This window comes from Pan paniscus, chromosome 10, assembly GCF_029289425.2.
Source record: "Pan paniscus chromosome 10, NHGRI_mPanPan1-v2.0_pri, whole genome shotgun sequence".
In the NCBI taxonomy this organism is placed as follows: Eukaryota; Metazoa; Chordata; class Mammalia; order Primates; family Hominidae; genus Pan; species Pan paniscus.
The window spans coordinates 114,707,789-114,727,023 of record NC_073259.2 but is presented as its reverse complement, the minus strand read 5'-3'; the positions used below and the strand labels follow the sequence as shown (position 1 = coordinate 114,727,023).

Sequence of the window (19,235 nt, the reverse complement as noted above, 5' to 3'; positions counted from 1 at the left end):
ACAAGTTTCACAGGAAATTCCCTAAGAGAAATTGCAAAATTTCTACAAGAAATTCATACTGAGGGCAATGAGACAGAAGTGGAATTTCAAATCATGCCTATGAATTGATGAAGAATTCTTTGAAAAGCCCCAGGGCTGAAAAGGTAACAGTGAATCTGTTGCCCCTTGAGGGGTACCACGGATGGCAATAACAAGAATGCCAAAAATCCATATGTGAACACCTCATTGTCCTCAGGGTGACTGGATAATGTGTCACGTGTACATGAGAGGAGGCAGTCATCACACACTGATTTAGCTAGAATGAGGTGAGTTACATAAGATACAGGTTAAGTCAAAAATGGAATAATTCTGAAGATGATAATAAGAGAGGGCGAGGGTGGTGATGGCAGCATGTGTGTGATGTAGGACATTTTTAGAACAATTGTTCTCAAAATTGTTCAGAAAGAAGAGCACCTAGAAAGGCTGGAACACTGATATGTTAGTGATCATGAAATATTGCTATAATAAACTGAAGTCATAACTAACAAGCATTGAGTGTTTATAATTACAGGCTCTGTGCTAAGTAGCCCTTTTACAGTCATTATCGCAACAGTTCTCCAGGTGATTGATTGCTATCAATATTCCATTTTACAGATGAGGAAACTGAGACTGAGGGCTGTTAGGAAATTATCTGAGCTCACACAGCTGCTAAGTGGTACAACCAGGATTCAAATTCAAACCCAAAGAGTTTGACTTCAGAGTTTTACATGGCACTACACACACACACACACACACACACACACACACACACCCCTAGAAAAAACCTGGTGTGAAATCAGACATTCTGTCATGGATGCCCCACAGCAGATTCAAAAATATTAAGAAAAATATATACAAGAATTAAAAGTAGAAGGAAAGTCTGTCTATGTACGTTTTTTTTTTTTTTCCTTTGAGAACTGGAAAAAGACCATCTTTGAAGGATCCTAAAGATGCCTCAAGAGTGCCCTCATCTTCTGCTGTGTCAGTTCAGGGGTGTGCAAGTGACCCCACGTCAGGGTGGGAGGAGGGTGGGCAGACTGGTGGGACTAGAAGAAGAGGGCCACCGTGTAAATGAGGGGGTCCCTGTTCTCTCCAATGCAGGTAAGTGCAGCTGATGAAGCACAGGTCCCCAGAACACACTTGGCTTTTTTCCCCATTGCCCAAGGATGGTCAGCGAGGAGAAAGGAGCCAAATCTTCAAGGATGAGCCACCCACAACCCAAACTGCCAATTACCCATGTCCTCACTGGAAAAATGCAGGATATAAATAAATGTAATTCATACAAGCACATCTGTCACCTCAGCTTCCTTTTCTCCAGTCTCTCTACCTCTTACTGGTGTCTCTTCCACACTCTCAGCCCCACCACTGGATCCAGTGTGGGGGAGGGGGAGACCTGCCACCAAATGTAGGAACTGGGGAAAACCACTCAGTCCCTCTGAGCTTTAATTTCCACATCTGGAAAGTGAAGGGATTGCATCAACTGATCTCTGAGTCTCCTTAATAGATTAAACTCATACATACTGAAGTGTTAGTAAGTGATAAGTATTAATGAATGATCTTATCCTGTTCTAGTTGCATTTTTACAGACTTAAATGAGTGGGATTGAGGAATTTAAGACATCATTAAGCCTTTATTTCAGAAGGTATATTTTTGAGGCCAAATGGCCTCTCCACATATTCAAATTACACTATATCACAACTATCTAGTGCCTATCCATAAGCCAGCCTTTTCCTGAAAAGTTCAGCAAATTGCTGACCATGAATCATGTCACCCTCCACAGTCTTAAGTGATCACATTGTACCACCCATGTTACTTCCCATGAGCTCATAATTTGAGAGAATAACCTATACTCTTCCAGGATCCTGAGTTCCATTTCATAGTTGTAGCATATACAAGGATGCATGGATGTGTGAAACACCCTTATGTGGATAAAATGGCTAGTTGCCTACTCCTTCCCCACTAAACCCTAATTATTTTTTCTTTTTTCCCCTTCATCCTTAGTCCAAGGTAAATAAATCCTAATTATTATTTAAGTTTAAAAAAAATTTTTAAGAGGGGCTCTCACTGTGTTGCCCAGGCTGGACTCGAACTCGGGAGCTCAAGTGATCCTCTCACCTCAGCCTCCTGCCTGAGTAGCTGGGACTATAAGCCTGCACCATTGCACCTGGCTCAAACTGTAGTTTTTATTCCAGGATAGAGTGGACCACATTTTCTTGCCTCCCTGATAGCCAAAGGCAGCCAATGAGATGTAAGGGAAAATCACTGGGCTGGGCTCTGGGAAAGAGTCTAAAGAGGGCTGACTGAACTGGGAGCTTTGACCTTTCTTCCCTTACCCCATTTTTTTCTACTTCTTTCCTGGAAGATAGTTTTTGGAGTCTAGCAGTCATTTTGGACCATGAGGTGATATAGAAACTGGAAGCCATCTGCTAGAAAGGGCAGAGCACAAAGACAGAAAGAACCTGGGTCTCTGATGCTTTTAAGGAGCTGCCCAACTGCAGCTGGGTTACCTTCCTCTAGACTTAGTTTATGTGAGAAAAGTAAGACCACTAATTTATTTAAGCCACTATTGAGGCATGGGGAGGGACATCTTTCCCCACAGCCCCAATTTTTGTAATAACTCAGAGACCTTCTGGTTTCCACCTAGGATCTACTTTATAGAGAATGCTCCAGTGTTTTGCTCCTTTGCATTGATCAGAAATCCGATATTGACAACACAGGCCCTGGAGACAACTACCTCATCTTTAAATGGGAATAAAAACAGCATTTTGACTTCCAGTTTCTGGTTTTCTGTATATAAGAAGCTTTGAAGTCACCACTCCATCCTAACAAGTAAAAAGCAAAACAAACTGAAAAATCAACAATTCTTCTTGGGTCCTTAGGAGAGGAGAGGACACAGAGCAAACTGCTGCCCTCAAGATTGGAGAGACGGGCAAATACAGGGAATCGTGGCTCCCTGGAGCAGAGACTCAGGAGTGGGAACTGCCTCAGGACCCAGTACTGTGGTAGGAACACCTGAATTGTAATTGACAAGTTGTGAAGGCTTAATGCAGACAAGGCTGAGAGTTAAAAAATAACTCTAGGGAGGCCCAATCATAGGGGAACCCACACAATATTGAGAGATGTACCTCTAGGAGCTTGACCAGGTTCCCACAGTAAATATCAGAGCAAAAGTCCCTCACGCTTCCAGCAGGGGAAGGAGTAAAGGAACCATTCTGAAATACGCTGGAGCACTCTGTTCTTCTTAACAAGGCCTGCTTTCAGGAGAAGCTAGTTAACCAGAGCCTAATCTGCTGGGGTATTATCAGAGCCTAACTGACTTGGGAGAAGGGAAATACCCAACTCCAGTCAGCTCTAGCCTTCCATGCGGAGAAGGGAAATAACCCAACACCAGTCCCCTCTAACCTTCCATGTGAAAGAAGGGAAATATCCAATTCTAGCCAACTTTAGCCATCCTATGACATCTAAGAGGGGAGGGAAAAAATGGAGAAACACTTGTAGTAAAGTTCACAGTCCAGAGGCATAGGCTTATTAAAGGATTGAGACCTAATCACAGGACAATAGATTGCTTCCCCCACCAACAACACGCCTTACCACCATATGACTAAAGGTGATTTATAGCAATTCCTTTTTTACCTGGCATATCATGTTCGGCCACCAAGAAAGAATTACAAGGCATGCTAAAACACAATTTAAAGAAACAGCAAGGCTCAGAACCAGACAAGGCAAGGATGTCAGAATTATCAGACCAGGAATTTAAAACAACTGTGATCAATTTGCTAAGGGTTCTAATTGATAGATTAGACAGCCTGCAAGAACAGATGGACCATGTGAGCAGAGAGATAGAAATCCTAAGAAAGAACCAAAAAGAAATACTAAAGATCAAAAACACTGTAACAGAAATTAAGAGTGACTTTGATGGATTTGCAGGTGACTAGACACAGCTGAAGACTCTCTGAGCTTGTGTAGATATCAACAGAAACTTCAAAAACTAAAAAGCGAAGAGAACAAAGACTGAAAAACCGAACAGAACATCCAAGGACTAGGGGGCAATTACAAAAGATGTAAATACACATAATAAGAGTATCAGAAAGAGAAAAAAAGAGAGAAAAGAAGCAAAGAAATATGTGAAACACAAATGACTCAGAATTTCCTCAAATTAATGTCAGACACCAAATCACAGATTCAGAAAGCTAAGAGAACACCAAGCAGGATAAATGTCAAATAACAAACAACAAAAAGCCAAACCACAGGAAAACAACATCAAGGTATATCATTTTCAAACTATAGAAAATCAAAGATAACGAAAAACATCCTGAAAAAAGCCAGAGAGAAAAACAACCCATGTTACCTATATAGGACAAAGACAAGACTATCTTCTGACTTCTGCTTGGAAATCATGTAAACAAGAAGAGAGTGAAATGAAATATTTAAAGTATCGAGAGGAAAAAACCTACCAACCTAAGTTTCTGTACACTAGAAATTATCCTTAAAAACTGAAGTAGTAGTAGAGACTATCTCAGACAAACAAAAATTAAGGGAATTTGTTTTCAGTAAACCTGACTTGCAAGAAATGTTAAAAGAAATTCTTTAGGGAGAAGGGAATTGATATAGGTCAGAAACTCAGATTTACACAAAGAAAGGAAGAGGACTGAAGAAGGAATAAGTGAAGTAAAATAAAAACTTATTTTTCTTGTTTTTTAATTGATCTAACAGATGACAGTTTATTCAAAATAATAATGGCAACAAAGTACTTGATTATATGTGTATATCAATTAAAACACATACATAAGTATGTGTGCATGTGTTTTTTTACAGAGGGCACAAAAGTTATGATTTTCTCATTATAAGGTGCTCGCCCTTCTTGTGAAGTGGCATAGCATTATTTAAAAGTGGGCTTGAATTGGTTGTAAATATATATTGCAAATTATAGGAAGGCCATTTAAAAGGTTTTTTTATGTTAAAGTATAACATATGCTAATAAAGGAGAAAAAATGGAATGATATGAAATGCTCAATTAAAACTGCAAAGGGCAGCAGAAGAGTGGAAGACAAAAATCGTAACAAATAACAAGGGCAACAAATAGAAAACAGTAACAAATATGGTAAATATTATCCAATTTTATCAATAATTACTTTGAAGATCATGGTCTAAATGCATCAATTAAAAGACAAAGATTGCCTAAGCAGTTCAAAAAACAAGATCTAACTATATGTTGTCTATAAGAAACCCACTTTAAATATAAAGATCCATGTAGATTAAAAGTAAATGGATGGAGAAAAATATACGATGATAATACTAATCAAAAGAAACAGGAATAACTATATTAATTTCATATGGAGCATACTTCAAAGCAAAGAAAGTTATCAAGGATAAAGAAGGGCATTATATAATTATAAAGGTATCAATCTCCAAGAAGACACAATGATTCTTAATATACATGTGCCTAACAAGACAGCATCAAACTATATGAGGCCAAAACTAATAGAACTGCAAGGAAAAATTGATGAATCCAGTATCACTGTTGGAAACTTCAATACCCCTCTATCAGAAATGGAAATCAGTAAGGCAGAAGATCAGTAAGGACATGAATCAATTAAATATAATTGACATTAATAGACAACTTCATCCAAAAATAGCAGAATATATATTCTCAAACTTATATGGCACATTCATCAAGATAGATCACATTCTGGGTCATAAAACACAAAAATTATATAATGTCTGCTCTCAGGCCACAGTAGAATTAAGCTATCATTCAATAACAGAAAGATAACTAGAAAATCCTTGAATGTGTGGAAATAAAACAACAATTCTACATAACTCATGGAGCAAAGAAGAAATCTCAGAGAAATAAAAATATTTGAACCAAATGAAAATGAAAATGCAACATTAAAATTTGTGAGATGAAATGAAAGCAGTGAGTAGAGGAAAATTTATCACACTGAATGCATATATTGGAAAAGATATAAAATCAATAATCTAAGTTTCCACCTTAGGAAACTGGAAAAAGAAGAGTGAATTTAATCTGAAGTAAGAAGAAGATACAATAAGAATTAGAGCAGAAGTCAATGAAATTGAAAACAGGAAATCAATAAAGAAAATCAATAAAACCAAAAGGCAGTCCTTTGAAAAGATCACTAAAATTGATAGGCCTCTAGCAAGCATAACAAAGAAAAAAGAGAGCAGACCCAAATTAGTAATATTAGTATTGAAAGAGGAGACACCACTACAGATCTTATAGACATTATAAGGATAATAAAGGAATACTATAAATAACTCTATGCCCACAGATTCGATAATCTAGATGAAATGGACTAGTTTCTTGAAAGATTTGATTTGCCAAAACTCACACAAAAAGAAACAGACAGAATAGGTCTATATCTATTAAGTATATTGAATCAATAATTAATAATCTTCCAAAACAGAAAGCACCAGGTTCAGATGGGTGCACTGGTAAATTCTACCAAACATTTATAGAAGAAATTTTGTCAATTCTTTACAATCTCTTTCAGAGGACAGAAGCAGAGGGACTACTTCCTAACTCTTTCTATGAGGTCAGCTGTTACCTAGTACCAAAATCAGATAAAAGGCATTAAAAAAAGTTACACACCAATTTCCCATAAACATAGATGCAAAAATTCTTAACAGAATATTTGCAAATTGAATCCAATGATGTATAAAAGTAATTATACACCATAACCAAGTGGGATTTATCCCAGATATACAAGGCTGGTTTGACATTCAAAAATCAATTAATGTAATCTATCACATCAACAAGCTAAAAAATTATATGATCATATCAACAGATGCACAAAAAGTATTTGGCAAATTGAAACACCCACTCACGATTTGAAAAAAAAAAAAAAAACCCTTTCTGCAAACTAGGAATAAAGGGTAATTTCTTCAATTTGATAAAGAATATCTACAAAAAACCTACAGCTAACGTTATACTTAATGATAAGAAACTCAAAGTTTTCCCACTATGATGAGGACCAAGCCAAGGATGTCTCACCACTCCTCTCACCACTCCTTTTCAACATCATACTGCATTAGGCAATGCAATAAGACAAGAAAAGGAAATAAAATGCATGTAGATTGAGAAGGCAGAAATAAAACTCTTTGTTCAAAGATGACATAATTGTCCAAGTAGAAAATCCAAAAGATTCTACAAAAGAAAAAAAAAATCTCCTGGAACTAATAAGCAAGGTTGCAAGATACAAGGCTAATATACAGAAGTCAATCACTTTCCTATATACCAGTAATAAACAAGTGGTATTTGACACTGAAAACACAACACTATTTATGTTAGCATCCCCTCAAAATGACATACTTATGTAGAAATCTAACAAGCTATGTATAAGAGCTATACAAGGAAAACCACAAAATTCTGATGAACTAAATCAAAGAAGAACTAGATAAAAATAGAGATTCCATAATCATGGATAGGAAGATGCAATATTGCCAATATGTCAGTTATTCCCATCTTGATCAATAGATTCAATACAATCTCAATCAGAATCCCAGCAAGTTATTTTCTGGCAATCAATAAATTGATTCTAATGTTTCTATGGAAAGGCCAAAGACCCAGAATAGTCAGCCTGATATTGAAGAAGAACAAAATTGGTGGATTGATTCCACCCATATTCAAGATGTACAATAAAGCTACTGTAATCAAGACAGTATGGTATTGGGAAAAGAATAGACAAATAGAACAACAAAACACAATAGACAGTCCAGAAACAGACCCACATAAATATAGTCAACTGACCTTTGACAAAGGATCAAAGGCAATAAATGAAGCAAAGATAATCTTTTAAACAAAATGGTGCTGGAACAACTGAATATACACATGCAAAAAAAGTGAATCTAGATACAGACCTTATACCCATCACAAAAATTAACTCAAAATGGATCATAGATCTAAGTAAAACACAAAACTGTAAAACACCTAGAAGACAACATAGAAGGAAACTTAGATGACCTTGGGTATGATGATGACTTTTTAGATAAAACACCAAAGGCACAATCCATGAAAGAGATAATTGATAAGCTGGATTTCATTAAAATTAAAATTTTATGCTCTGTGAAAGACAATGTCAAGAGAATGAGAAGATAAGCCACAGGCTGGGAGAAAATATTTGCAAGAGACACATCTAATAAAGGATTGTTGCTCAAAAGATACAAATAACTCTTTAAAAACAATAAGAAAACAAACAACCCAATTAAAAGATGGACCAAAGACCTTACTTAACAAACACCTCACCAAAGAGATATACAGATGGCAAATAAGCATATGAAAAGATGCTCCTCATCACATGTTATCAGGGAAATGCAAATTAAAACAACGACATACCACTACATACCTATTAGAATGGCCAAAACCTGGAACACTGACAACACCAAATGCTGGTGAGGATGTAGAGCAACAGGAACTCTCATTTATTGCTGTGGGAATGCAAAATGGTACAGCCACTTTGGAAGACAGTTTGGCAGTTTATTACAAAACTAAATAAACTCTTACCATACAATCTAGCAATTGCCCTTCTTCGTATTTACCCAAAGGAGTTGGAAACTTATGTCCATACAAAAACCTGCACATGCATATTTATAGCAGCTGTATTCATAATTGCCAAAATGGGAAGAAACCAAAATATCCTTCAGTAAGTAGGTGGATAAATAAACCATGGTACCTCCAGACAATGAAATATTATTCAGCACTAAAAAGAAATGTGCTGTCAAGCCACAAAAGACATGGAGGAAACCTAAATGCATATTATGAATGGAAAGAGGCCAATCTGAAAAGGCTACATACTGTACGATTCCAGCTATATGACATTCTGGAGAAGGCAAAACTACAGACTGTAAAAAGATCAGTAGTTACCAGGGGTTAGGGGACAGGGAGAGAGGACTAGGCAGAGAACAGGGGATTTTTAGGGCAGTGAAAATACTCTGCATGATACCAAAACAATGGATACATGTTATTATACATTTGTCCAAACTCACAGTATGTGAGTGAATTCACCAATGTGAGTGAATTCACCAAGAGTGAATTCTAATATAAACTATGGACTTTGGGTGATGATGTGTGAATGTAGGTTCATCAGTTGTAACAAATGTACTACTCTGGTGAGGGATGTTGTTAATGGGGGAGGCTGGGCAAGTGTAGGGATGGGGTATATGAGAAATCTCTGTACAATTTATTCTTTGCTGTCAAACTAAAATTTCTCTTTTAAAAAGTTTTAAATGCACAAACAAAAAACCCAGATCACAGCATCTCATTCACAGAGTATGCGAGGATTAAATGAGATAACCCATGAAAAGGGCTTGCCCAGGAACTGGCATAGAGTCAGTGTTAGCTATTTTATGATTTCTAGTTGAAAAGTGTTTTGGGCTAATACGGTAAGATCCTCATATGCTTGTAGACTAACTTCCCCATTTGATAGATGGAGGAAGTGAGGTTCAGAGAGGGAAAAGGACCTGCCCATCATCACATGGTGAGTAAGGGTGATAGATCCTCAAGTTCAGGGCTCAAAACCTGACATTATTGGAAATTCCATGGGCTACAGCACATGGTGGGCCCTCAATAAGTGTGAGTTGAAGAAGACATTCTTTCACTTTGTGGCCTCTACTGCAGCAGTCCCCAACCTGTTTGGTACCAGGGACTGGTTTCATGGAAGACAATTTTCCCTTGGACAGGTTGAAGGAATGGTTTCAGGTTGAAACTGTTCCACCTCAGATCATCAGGCATTAGATTTTCATAAGGAACACACAACCTAGATCCCTCACAAGCGCAGTTCACAATAGGGTTCTCACTCCTGTGAAAATCTAATGCCACCACTGATCTGACAGGAGGTGGAGCTCAGGAGGTAATGCTCGCTCACTCGCCCACCCACTCACCTCCTGCTGTGTGGCCCAGTTCCTAACAGACCACAGACTAGTACCAGTCCACAGACCAGGGGTTGAGGACCTCTGCTCTACTGAAATGCAGCTTACAAATGCTTGGAAAGCAACTCATTTGTAGGCTAGAGATGTTCTCTTTTCTCAAAAATCTGAGGCTCAGTTGTTCTTTCTGAAAAGGCTTAGCTTGTTGGCCAAATGCAGTGATGCTCCATCTTTGTGTGGGTAGAGTTTTTGTTTCAGAGTTTCTGAAAGACAAGTGGTCAAGCAGGAGAAGGAGGTTTCTGGTGAAATTAAAACACCCACTTTAGCTTCCATGGACCTTCCAGGGTTGTGGGCTGAGAGAGGGGGATGCTCAGTGCCTGGAGCTTTTCCACAACCAGCCTGGTTCTCAGGCTGCCCCTCACCCCTACAAGGAGGAAGCATCCCTCTAATCCTGTGCCCTTCCAATCTTGCATTCACACTCAGGAATTGCATTTGCCATCTTGTTTTGCAGTCACTCATGTGTATATGTCTCTTCTACAGGGCCTTCTCCTCGGAGGCAGACTTCACTCTGTATCCCATCTCCCAGCACGGGGCTGGGTCCACACAGACACGAGATAAATGAATATCAGATAAATGGATGAACCCGGGTGCTGAGGGAGTTAGTACTCAGTACCCCAGAGTTCACAGTACCCAGAACACCCCAGCTGGGAAGATTTGGGAAAGCATTTCTCAACTGCAGTGATCAGCACACTTGATCCCTGAGATACAGAGAGGCTGAGACTTCTCTCCAAAATTCCATCACCTAGGAGATCACCAGATGACTACTAATGACTACAACAAAGTCAAAAGGACAAGTGTGTGCACAAAACCTGCCTCCACACATACCTAGCCTAGCCCTGAAATAACTCATCCTGTGTAAATGAGGTGGCTAAGGGCATGAGCTCTGGGGCCATATTTCCTTGGTTCACATCCTGAGTCCACCACTTACTGGCTGTGTGAACTTGGCAAATCATCCAGCTTCTCTGGGACTCAGTTTGCCATCCATGGAATGGGAACAATAACAGTATCTACTTCATAGAGTTATTTAGAGGACTAGACACGGTTGATATATGTAAAGTGCTTAGAACAGTACCAGGTATACAGAAAGCCCTACATAAATGTTTGCTATTTAATCGTATGAAAACTGAATGTTGCATTCTAAGTTAGACAGAGCTAGACACTTCTACCATCTGTTAAAAAATTGCCTATTAATAAGCTTGGACAACGTCATGTGCATGCCAATTGTGATCCCTATTACTGTATGTTTGTTTCAATTTATAGTTCTGTTGTTCTCTAAAAATTTATTTCACTGTTTCCCTGGAGAGCTAGAGTTATATTCTGGAAGTATTTTTTCTCAGTCTAACACACCTAAAGGGACCAGGAGCAGGAGGGAATGGTCAGGGAAAGGAGAAGATCAGATCACACTCTTCCCTTCCTCACTGTGGGTCCCCAAGCCACAGATAGCCAGACCCCAGCTGGGCTAGGGAGGAGTTTTGAAGTGGATGTGAGACTGCAGTTTTAAATTCAAGAACTGGACTGGACTGGACTTTTAACATCTAAAAAAGAGTATAAATTATTGAGAAGATGCTTGTTCTTATAATCAATAACCCAAAAGCTATTAAATCTGCCATGCAACAATCAGGGGTCAGGGAAGGAAGTGAGCCATAGACAAACTTGGAACAAAGCAAAGCTATTTTTTGTTTATGCTTCATTGAGTTCAGCCTGTTCTATCTGCCAGTTCTGCTTTTTGGGGCTCCTCTGGGCATCTCTAAGAATCAGGGTGTAACACTCGGTGTGCAGTGAGTTGGCCAGAAGCTTCCAACACAATAACAGAGCTACAGAGGGACTCCTCAGTTACCTGCGGGGCCAAAGCAGCCTGTGAGTGGAGGTGGTAGGAGGTTGGCTAGAGAGCACATCTCTCAGCTAATGTGGACAGAGATCCACAGTGGCTCCCCCAAAACCTATGACAGGACCCCTGGCCCCAGCATTTGGGTGACAGTCATAGCAGAAGGCACTTATAGCTAGGAGAAGCCCCCAGTGAGCACCAGTTTGTCAAATGACTCTTGTTGCCTTTCCTCCCCCACTGTCTCCCAACCCCAACCCTGGAGGAGCCAGAAAAGGAAGGAGAAAAAGCTGATCCTACCCCTCTTTCCCAGAGCAAATTCTGAGCCACAAGGAGGAAGAAGGTCTGACTTAGATGTGAGATTGAAGTTTTAAATTGGACTGAACTACGCTTTTTAATAGCTGAGAATGAGCTGTAATTATTCAGCCAAGACTGATGTGATGGGTGAACATGGCCAGATGCTGTGGGATTTCCTCTGAAGACATCATCATCAGAGCAGGAAGAGTTGGAGGGAGAACTTTGAAGGCGATTCTTCAAAGTAAGTAAAAATACAGCTAGTTTCCATGTGTACCTCAATAAGTTCATTTCTACTCAGTAAATGGGCTAATGGAAAATGGATACAACACCAGTTTCATAGGGTTATTATCATGAAGGTTAAACGAGTTCACATACGTAAAAGTGATTCACATGGTCCCTGACAAGTAATGTAAATATAAATCATACAACATGTAACAAATATCTGAGGGCTTATTCTGTGCCAGGCATTGTTCTGGGTGTAGGGGATGCATAATGAACAAAAAGTCCTCATAGAGCTTTCATTCTAGAGGAGACAGACAAAACAAAATCATTATGTATATATAATGCTTCTCTATACTCACATGGTAGGTGTATACATAGATATAGATATTTGGCAAGCATAGAGTAGCAGTAGGGAAAGTTAGCTATATATCTATAGAGAGAGAGAAAACTATACTATATAAATGTATAAATATATCTATTTCAAGTCATGATAAATGCTATAAAGAAAAATAAAGCATGGTAAGGAAGGATGGGAGGTGAGATGGAATGAGGCCATCATTTAGAGAATGATGATTTATTTGATGGGTAGAGCACTTGACAGTTTCAAAAAACGCCCTCATAAGCACTGTCTCATTTTATCCCTAGTTTTGTGAGGGATTATTCCTGTCTAAAGATAAGGAAATATGAGCTCAGAAAAGTTCAGTGACTCCAAGTTGGGTGAACTTTCATTACCCTTAACAGCGAAAGCAGGCACAAGACCAGTTCAGCTAGAAGCTTTCACATTCTCTATACTCCCTAAATTAATTCTGGGACCCAAAGTCAATACAGCATTACTGGAAGCCGGTGTTTTTGGGGCTTGGCCACAGACTTGGAAAGAGGATTTACATTTCAGATCTTACTTGCAGCGAAGCAATGGCTGCCACCCACTTTATGAAGAACGGTATCCCAACCAGGTCACCCTGGTTGTCCCTGGGGGACAGCTTCAGCATTGATGTCTGTGTTGCCTCAGCCCACTTGCAAACTGGGTAGAGACTACTACCAATGTATTTGTTCTCCAAAAGCTAAGCTGAAATATTAAACCTCGCCTGCTCTAAGTTAAAAGTTCATCAATGAATTGTAAGTTTGGATGGATCTGCTCAAAGGAAGACTGTCCACGATTTCATCTCAAAGTTTCACAGAACAACTAGTCCCTTTCTCTCAAGGAGATGGCAGCTGCAGCATGCTGGAGTCCTCAGGAAAGGCAAATGTGTCTGGGATTTCAATCCAGCAAGCTCAGTGTGGAAACCCTTAGCAGGCAGCTCCTGTCCTCTGTGGCTGGAAGGACAGCTCCAATGCCCAGTCCATTTGAAACTGATGGCAAGGCAGCCGCACAGAGCATTTGCATTTGTGTTCTTAATGCCATTAGAGTATTTCCTTGTTTTAAGGCTGAAGATAAGATGGAGTTCGGATGTTTTTTAAATGAAGATTTTGGAAGCAGCTGGCACTGTAATTCTTAGGGAGGAAATGTATTGTTCAGAAAAATATTTTGAAATGCCATTTGGGGTGAGTGAGGTACCTCTACGGGCATAGATGTCAGCAGAAACCAAAGATCGCAGAAGAGAGACATTTGGTGGGGGGTGTCTCAAGGAGGAAGGGGAGAGGAGAATGAGGAGAAGGGAGATGGAAGAGGAGAAAAGGGAGACAGCAGAGTGGAGAAGCACTGGGACTAGCTTTGGGAACCATCAGGGGCAGGGCCAGTAAGCCCCCACTGTGGTGAAGAGGCTGAAGAGCATTTTGAAGTGGGGGATGTCTGTTCCGTAGGACCCTGTTGGGGATGTCTGTTCCATAGGACCCTGTTTGGGATGTTAACCCTGTTTGGGATGTAAACCTCTCCTACAAATCTCACTCTACTAGGATCACAGAGGCTTCCTGTGGGCTGTCTTGTGAAAAGCAAAGTGGGTACTGAGTTTCCTCCTTGGCTCACTGCAGTATAACACAGGACTCTCTGATAGAACTTTCTGTGATGCTGGGAACGTTTCATTCTGCACTGCCCAATATGGTAGCTTCTAGTCACATGTGGCTCTTGAGTATTTGAAATGTGGTTAATGCAACTGCTAGTGTACTGAAGTTATTATTTTGTTTAAGTTAAACAGCCACACATGGCTAATGACCAGAAGGAAGAGTCTCAAGTCAAGGTGACCCTGAGAATGCAAATGCCTTGAGATTTGCTGAAGTCTTGGGGCAGGCTTGAGACTTAAATTGAAAATGGGACTGGGGTGCTGAGGTGAAGGCGTGCGCTTAAACTGATTTTACCTAGATCAGGAGGTCAAGAAAACCACAAGCTAATAGGGTTACAAAAGTAGTTGAGGAAAAGAGAATAGAGGCTTCTTGTGCAGGCAAATTGGAGTTTCTACAAGTGGTGAGGGTTTTTATTTGTTTTGCAGAATATAAGCTAACAAATGTCTGTTTATGTCTATGCACAGACATCTCATGCAGAATTCATAACAGCAACAGTTGTAATTGCACATGGTAGGTGCTTAATAAATGTCTGAGTTATTGGATGACTGAGTAAACAGTACCTTCCATCATCCACCGACATCATCTCAGTTGACTCTTGCAACATCCCCCTGAGGAAGCTGGGGCAGCTGAGGCTTAGAGAGGTTAGATAATAAGTCCAGGAAAGTCAGGATTCTTGGTCTTTTGGTTCACCCAATCTGTCCCCAACCTGTATGTAAGAGGCCTCATCTGGGCTTTCCACTGTGGCCTCTGCAAGGGGTTTGTAGGTGCCACTGAATATTCCAGGACCGCAAACTCCTGACCAAGCTCTGGTAGCATACACATCCACCTTGTGTGCTCTCCCTTCTCCCACCTGCTGAGGGGCATCTCCATAGCAGAGCCATACTGAGTTCCTTTCTGGGTCCCCACTGCCACTACTTAACACAGGGCCTGCCACACAGCCAGTCTCTACCAATACTGAAGGATTGAAGCAATGAATGAAAGAAAGAGTCAAAGGTAGTTTCTCCACTGACTTTTAAAAAAAATCCCTTTCACTTTGGAGAAATCATGTTAATCAACACAAAAATGTTTTTTCCTCCCCAAGTCATCACAGAGCATCCTCCCATTTATTGAATGGAGCCATTTCTCAGCCACTCCATTTTTGGGCTCTCCAGGGTGGTTGGCTCAGCCCTAACACGGCTCTTTGTCTTTTCCTACTGATGATTTATCTTTTGGGGATCTGAAAAGGGAATTTCTGAAACTCACACACTGACCTCTTTCTGCCATTTCAGCACTTCATATTCCTGCACTCAGAAAACTGATAAAAAATCGTGGTACAGAACAAGCCTATTTTTGTTAGCAGATGCAGGAAAAATTACACATAGAAAAAGGAAGCTAACAAAAGGAGGAAGGTTTAGATGTATTGACTCAAATTGGGTATTTTTTTGGTGTAGCCATCAAATAAATAAATGATCAGTCTTAAAGAATGCCCCAACAGCTTACCTTGGCCTATTAAATGGGAATGATCACTGCTAACAATTTTTTGTAGACATAGCTCTAAATGTGGATTGTATTTTTATTATAAGGTGGAAAGAGAACAGTCTGGACTGTAGTGATAATGCAAATAGTACCACTCTTTGCAGAGGACTCCCACACCTCCAGTCTAAGGATACAGGGCCATTTCCAGTTTCTCCAGGCATCCACATGACTAAGCCAAGCAGGTTGCCTGTCCCAGGCTGATTGACATCCATGTAACACACTTGTGAGTTCAATATTTGCCTCTCAGAGAAAATAAGTGACTTCATGAAAATTAAGTACTGAGGAAATTCAAGTGAGACATTCCTTTCTTACTTTACAATGTTTTTGAATTGTTTGAAATTTTGATAGCAAAGTATTACAGTGAAGTTGAAGTTGTCAAAGTACCAAAGTAAGTAAGTACTTTGATAACTTTAAAAAAATAACTAAAATGCTTTAAAACTGTGCATAAATTACTTAAAGTTGGGGTGGTGGGGAGGACAAGCCTGATGAGGCTGGACTCACCTTTCCAAAGCTGGCAGCATTGACAGGTTGGGTATCATTCTTCTCGCAGAAATCCAGGTAATGCATATAGAGGGCACTGCGAGGGATGCAGACCCCCTCTGCAATCTCATAGTTCTCCTCCAGCCTAGGGAAATAAACGCCCAATGAGCAAAAAAATGTGTTACCTTCCCCAAGCAAGAACGGTCTGTTCTTTCTAGTCCTCCAGAGATGGGCAGTCCTTAGAAATAACGTTCTTTCTACAGGTGGAGAAGCTGGGGCCCAGGAAGACAAAGCAAGCTGCCCAAGGTCATGCCTGGCATTAGTGGCTTGGCAGTGTCAGAATCCTGGCCCCTTTGGGTATGACACCAGGCTACTTTTTCAGCCCAAATTCCCAGATCCTCTACTCTGTACTGTCATTGACCTGGCCTTGTTCTGGCTAGATCAGATACCTGCAAACTCCAAAAACTACATAGGGTCTTGTGGGTGCCCCAATCAGCCAGGAATGGAACCACAGACCAACTTGAGGAGCCATTTGTAACAGCTAAAAGCCCAAGGAGGATGTGTCAACATCTTGGAGCTCCTTGGCTGACACATGCTATGGAGGGGGATTGTCTGGGAAAACCAATGCCCCAGGAGAGGCCTGTATAGCTGTACAGCCACTGATCTGCTGACTGAAGGGAGGTCTCATGACCAGAGGAGGAAGTTGGCCCCATGATTACTTTAGAATCCTCTTCTCCTCTGCTGTGCTAGGGGTAATGATTCTATACCCATCACCTTCTTAGTGAGTCTCCATTAGGGATTCTGTAGGAGAGATTTTCTACAACTGGGTTTACATCCCAGCCTTGTCACTTGCTGGCTTGGTGACCTTGGGCAAGTTACTTAAGCTCAGGCCTCAGTTTCCTTTTGGTGGGATTGAATTGTAAGTGCCTCCTAAAGTGGTTATAATGATCAGATGAGGTAACGTGTGACAAGCATCCGCATGGTGCCTGGCACGTGCATGGGAAGCACTGAGAAGACATCAGACCTCCTCATGATTCGTTCTTCCTCTCCAGAAAACATTTTTGGGCACTATATGTCCTGACCGTGTGCTAAATATTGGGGATATAAACAAAAATTAGACACAGGGTTTAAAAAATTTATTATTCTTTAACCCAAACACCAGAATGTAGGCATCCAAATAAATCTTGCCTCCATTGTCCTAGGCACTCTGGAAAGTTAAATACCTTTCCCAAGAAAACTGCTGTGGCACAAGACAATTTGGGAACTTCTCTTAGGGTCATGCCTTCGAAGCCTGGGGCACCTACTGCTAAATCAACGCACCAACAGGAAACATTTCTCCTTTGATCATTAACTAGATTTTAGGAAACAACCCAAAGTCATTTGGAAGCAAGTTTGGGGGATAAAGTGACTGGAAAACCATCCCCCACCCCCAATTTTTTGGTCAAAAATAAGGCATAATTCCAAAGTGATGAAATAAATGTCCTCAAGTGGCTTCAAAACTCCCTCTGAGAGCATTTGCCAAAGAAGTGGCCCAGCGCTGTCGTAAGTGAAGTGGAATGAGGACACGGCCCCCCAAGGTGCCCACTTGAAAGGGCAGCACTCGCTCAACTCATTCCAACATGTGATTGCAAGAACATCAGTTCAATCATTTCATACCCAAACCCCACAGACGGGGAATACAACCCTAGGGACACAGACCTGTCAGCACCAAGACAAAACCTGGTGCTGAATAGTCCCCGATCATCTCATCTACTTCCCGCACTTCTGGGATGGGGAACATTGAGTAACTTGGGATAGTTTTTAGAAATGTTCCCAGAAAGAGTTGATGTAATCCTTTCTAGGTGATCAAATTCCTTGAGGCTGGGATAGTGTCTGAGTCACTTCTGCATCCTTGAGGTCCAGCATATTCCTTGGCACACAGTAGGGGCTCAATAAGTGTCTTATGGATAGATTATTTCAGTCATTTATTCATTCAACAAATATTTATTGATCTTATCACCTGCCAGGCGCTGGGGATATCACAGTGAGCAAGATAGTCCATGCTTGCATACAGTGAACAGATTAATGGTAGACAGATGGACAAAGACACAGATAACCTTTAACTCAACAAATATTTACTAAGTGCCAGGCAATGTTCTAGACATTAAGGAAACAGTGGTGAACAAAACAATGGTCCTGTCCTGAACAGGCTTACATTCTGATGTATGTCTTTGACATCATAAATTGGAATTCTAAGTGTGTTTTCCAGTGGGAAAAGGGTTTCACATAAAGAATAGGTTTCTTAGGACTGTCCTAAGTTTCAGGTCCAGTATGAATGAAAATCAGCCTGGGAGGTTAGCCTGGACCCCTAACTGCCATTCACGGCATTGTTTCTCTATAAAAGTGAGTTCAGAGGTCCAAATAACCAGCTCGCGTACAAACTTGTAGGGGCCATCTGAATAAGACAGCTTTCTCAAACTGGGGTCTCACAGACATGCTTTGTTTTGGCCTGAACAGTGTTGGCCCAATTTTTAAAATTCAGGACATTGCACATAAGAATCTGGAGTTCTGGCTTCTTTTGAAAAAGCTGAGATCTGGCAACACTGGACCCATATTCCCGCACGACAACAATTGGCCAGAGCTACATGTGCCCTGAAGTTGGCCAGAGTCCTCACTCCTCCCTATTTCTTTGTACCCTGTCTATTTTCTGTTCCTTGTCTGGCTCCTGTAGGCACTTGTGTTGGCATAAGACATGATCTATGTCCTAGTTAACTTTGCAGTCTATTTGGGGAGACATATGCACAAGAAATAATATTTAATTACTATAAACTCCTGACCATAGGTACAGTTGAAGGTGGGAAAACGGAGAGACTGATGTGTAGATGAGAGTAGATAATTAAAGTTTCATAGAAGAGTTGGGTTTAGGATTGTGTAACAACAACAGTTAGCATCTGTTGAGCTC

The 19,235-nt window shown here is 40.5% G+C and overlaps 1 protein-coding gene across 5 annotated transcripts in view; it reads right to left on the bottom strand.

Moving 5' to 3' along the window:
• Positions 1–19,235, bottom strand: part of RFX4 (regulatory factor X4) — a 178,014-nt gene that overhangs the window by 91,777 nt on the left and 67,002 nt on the right. For all 5 annotated transcript variants that reach the window (XM_034934393.3, XM_034934392.3, XM_008957974.5 and 2 more), the window contains one exon: positions 16,316–16,439. In XM_034934393.3, coding sequence (XP_034790284.1) covers positions 16,316–16,439 — 124 coding nt within the window. The remainder of the gene's footprint in view (positions 1–16,315; positions 16,440–19,235) is intronic.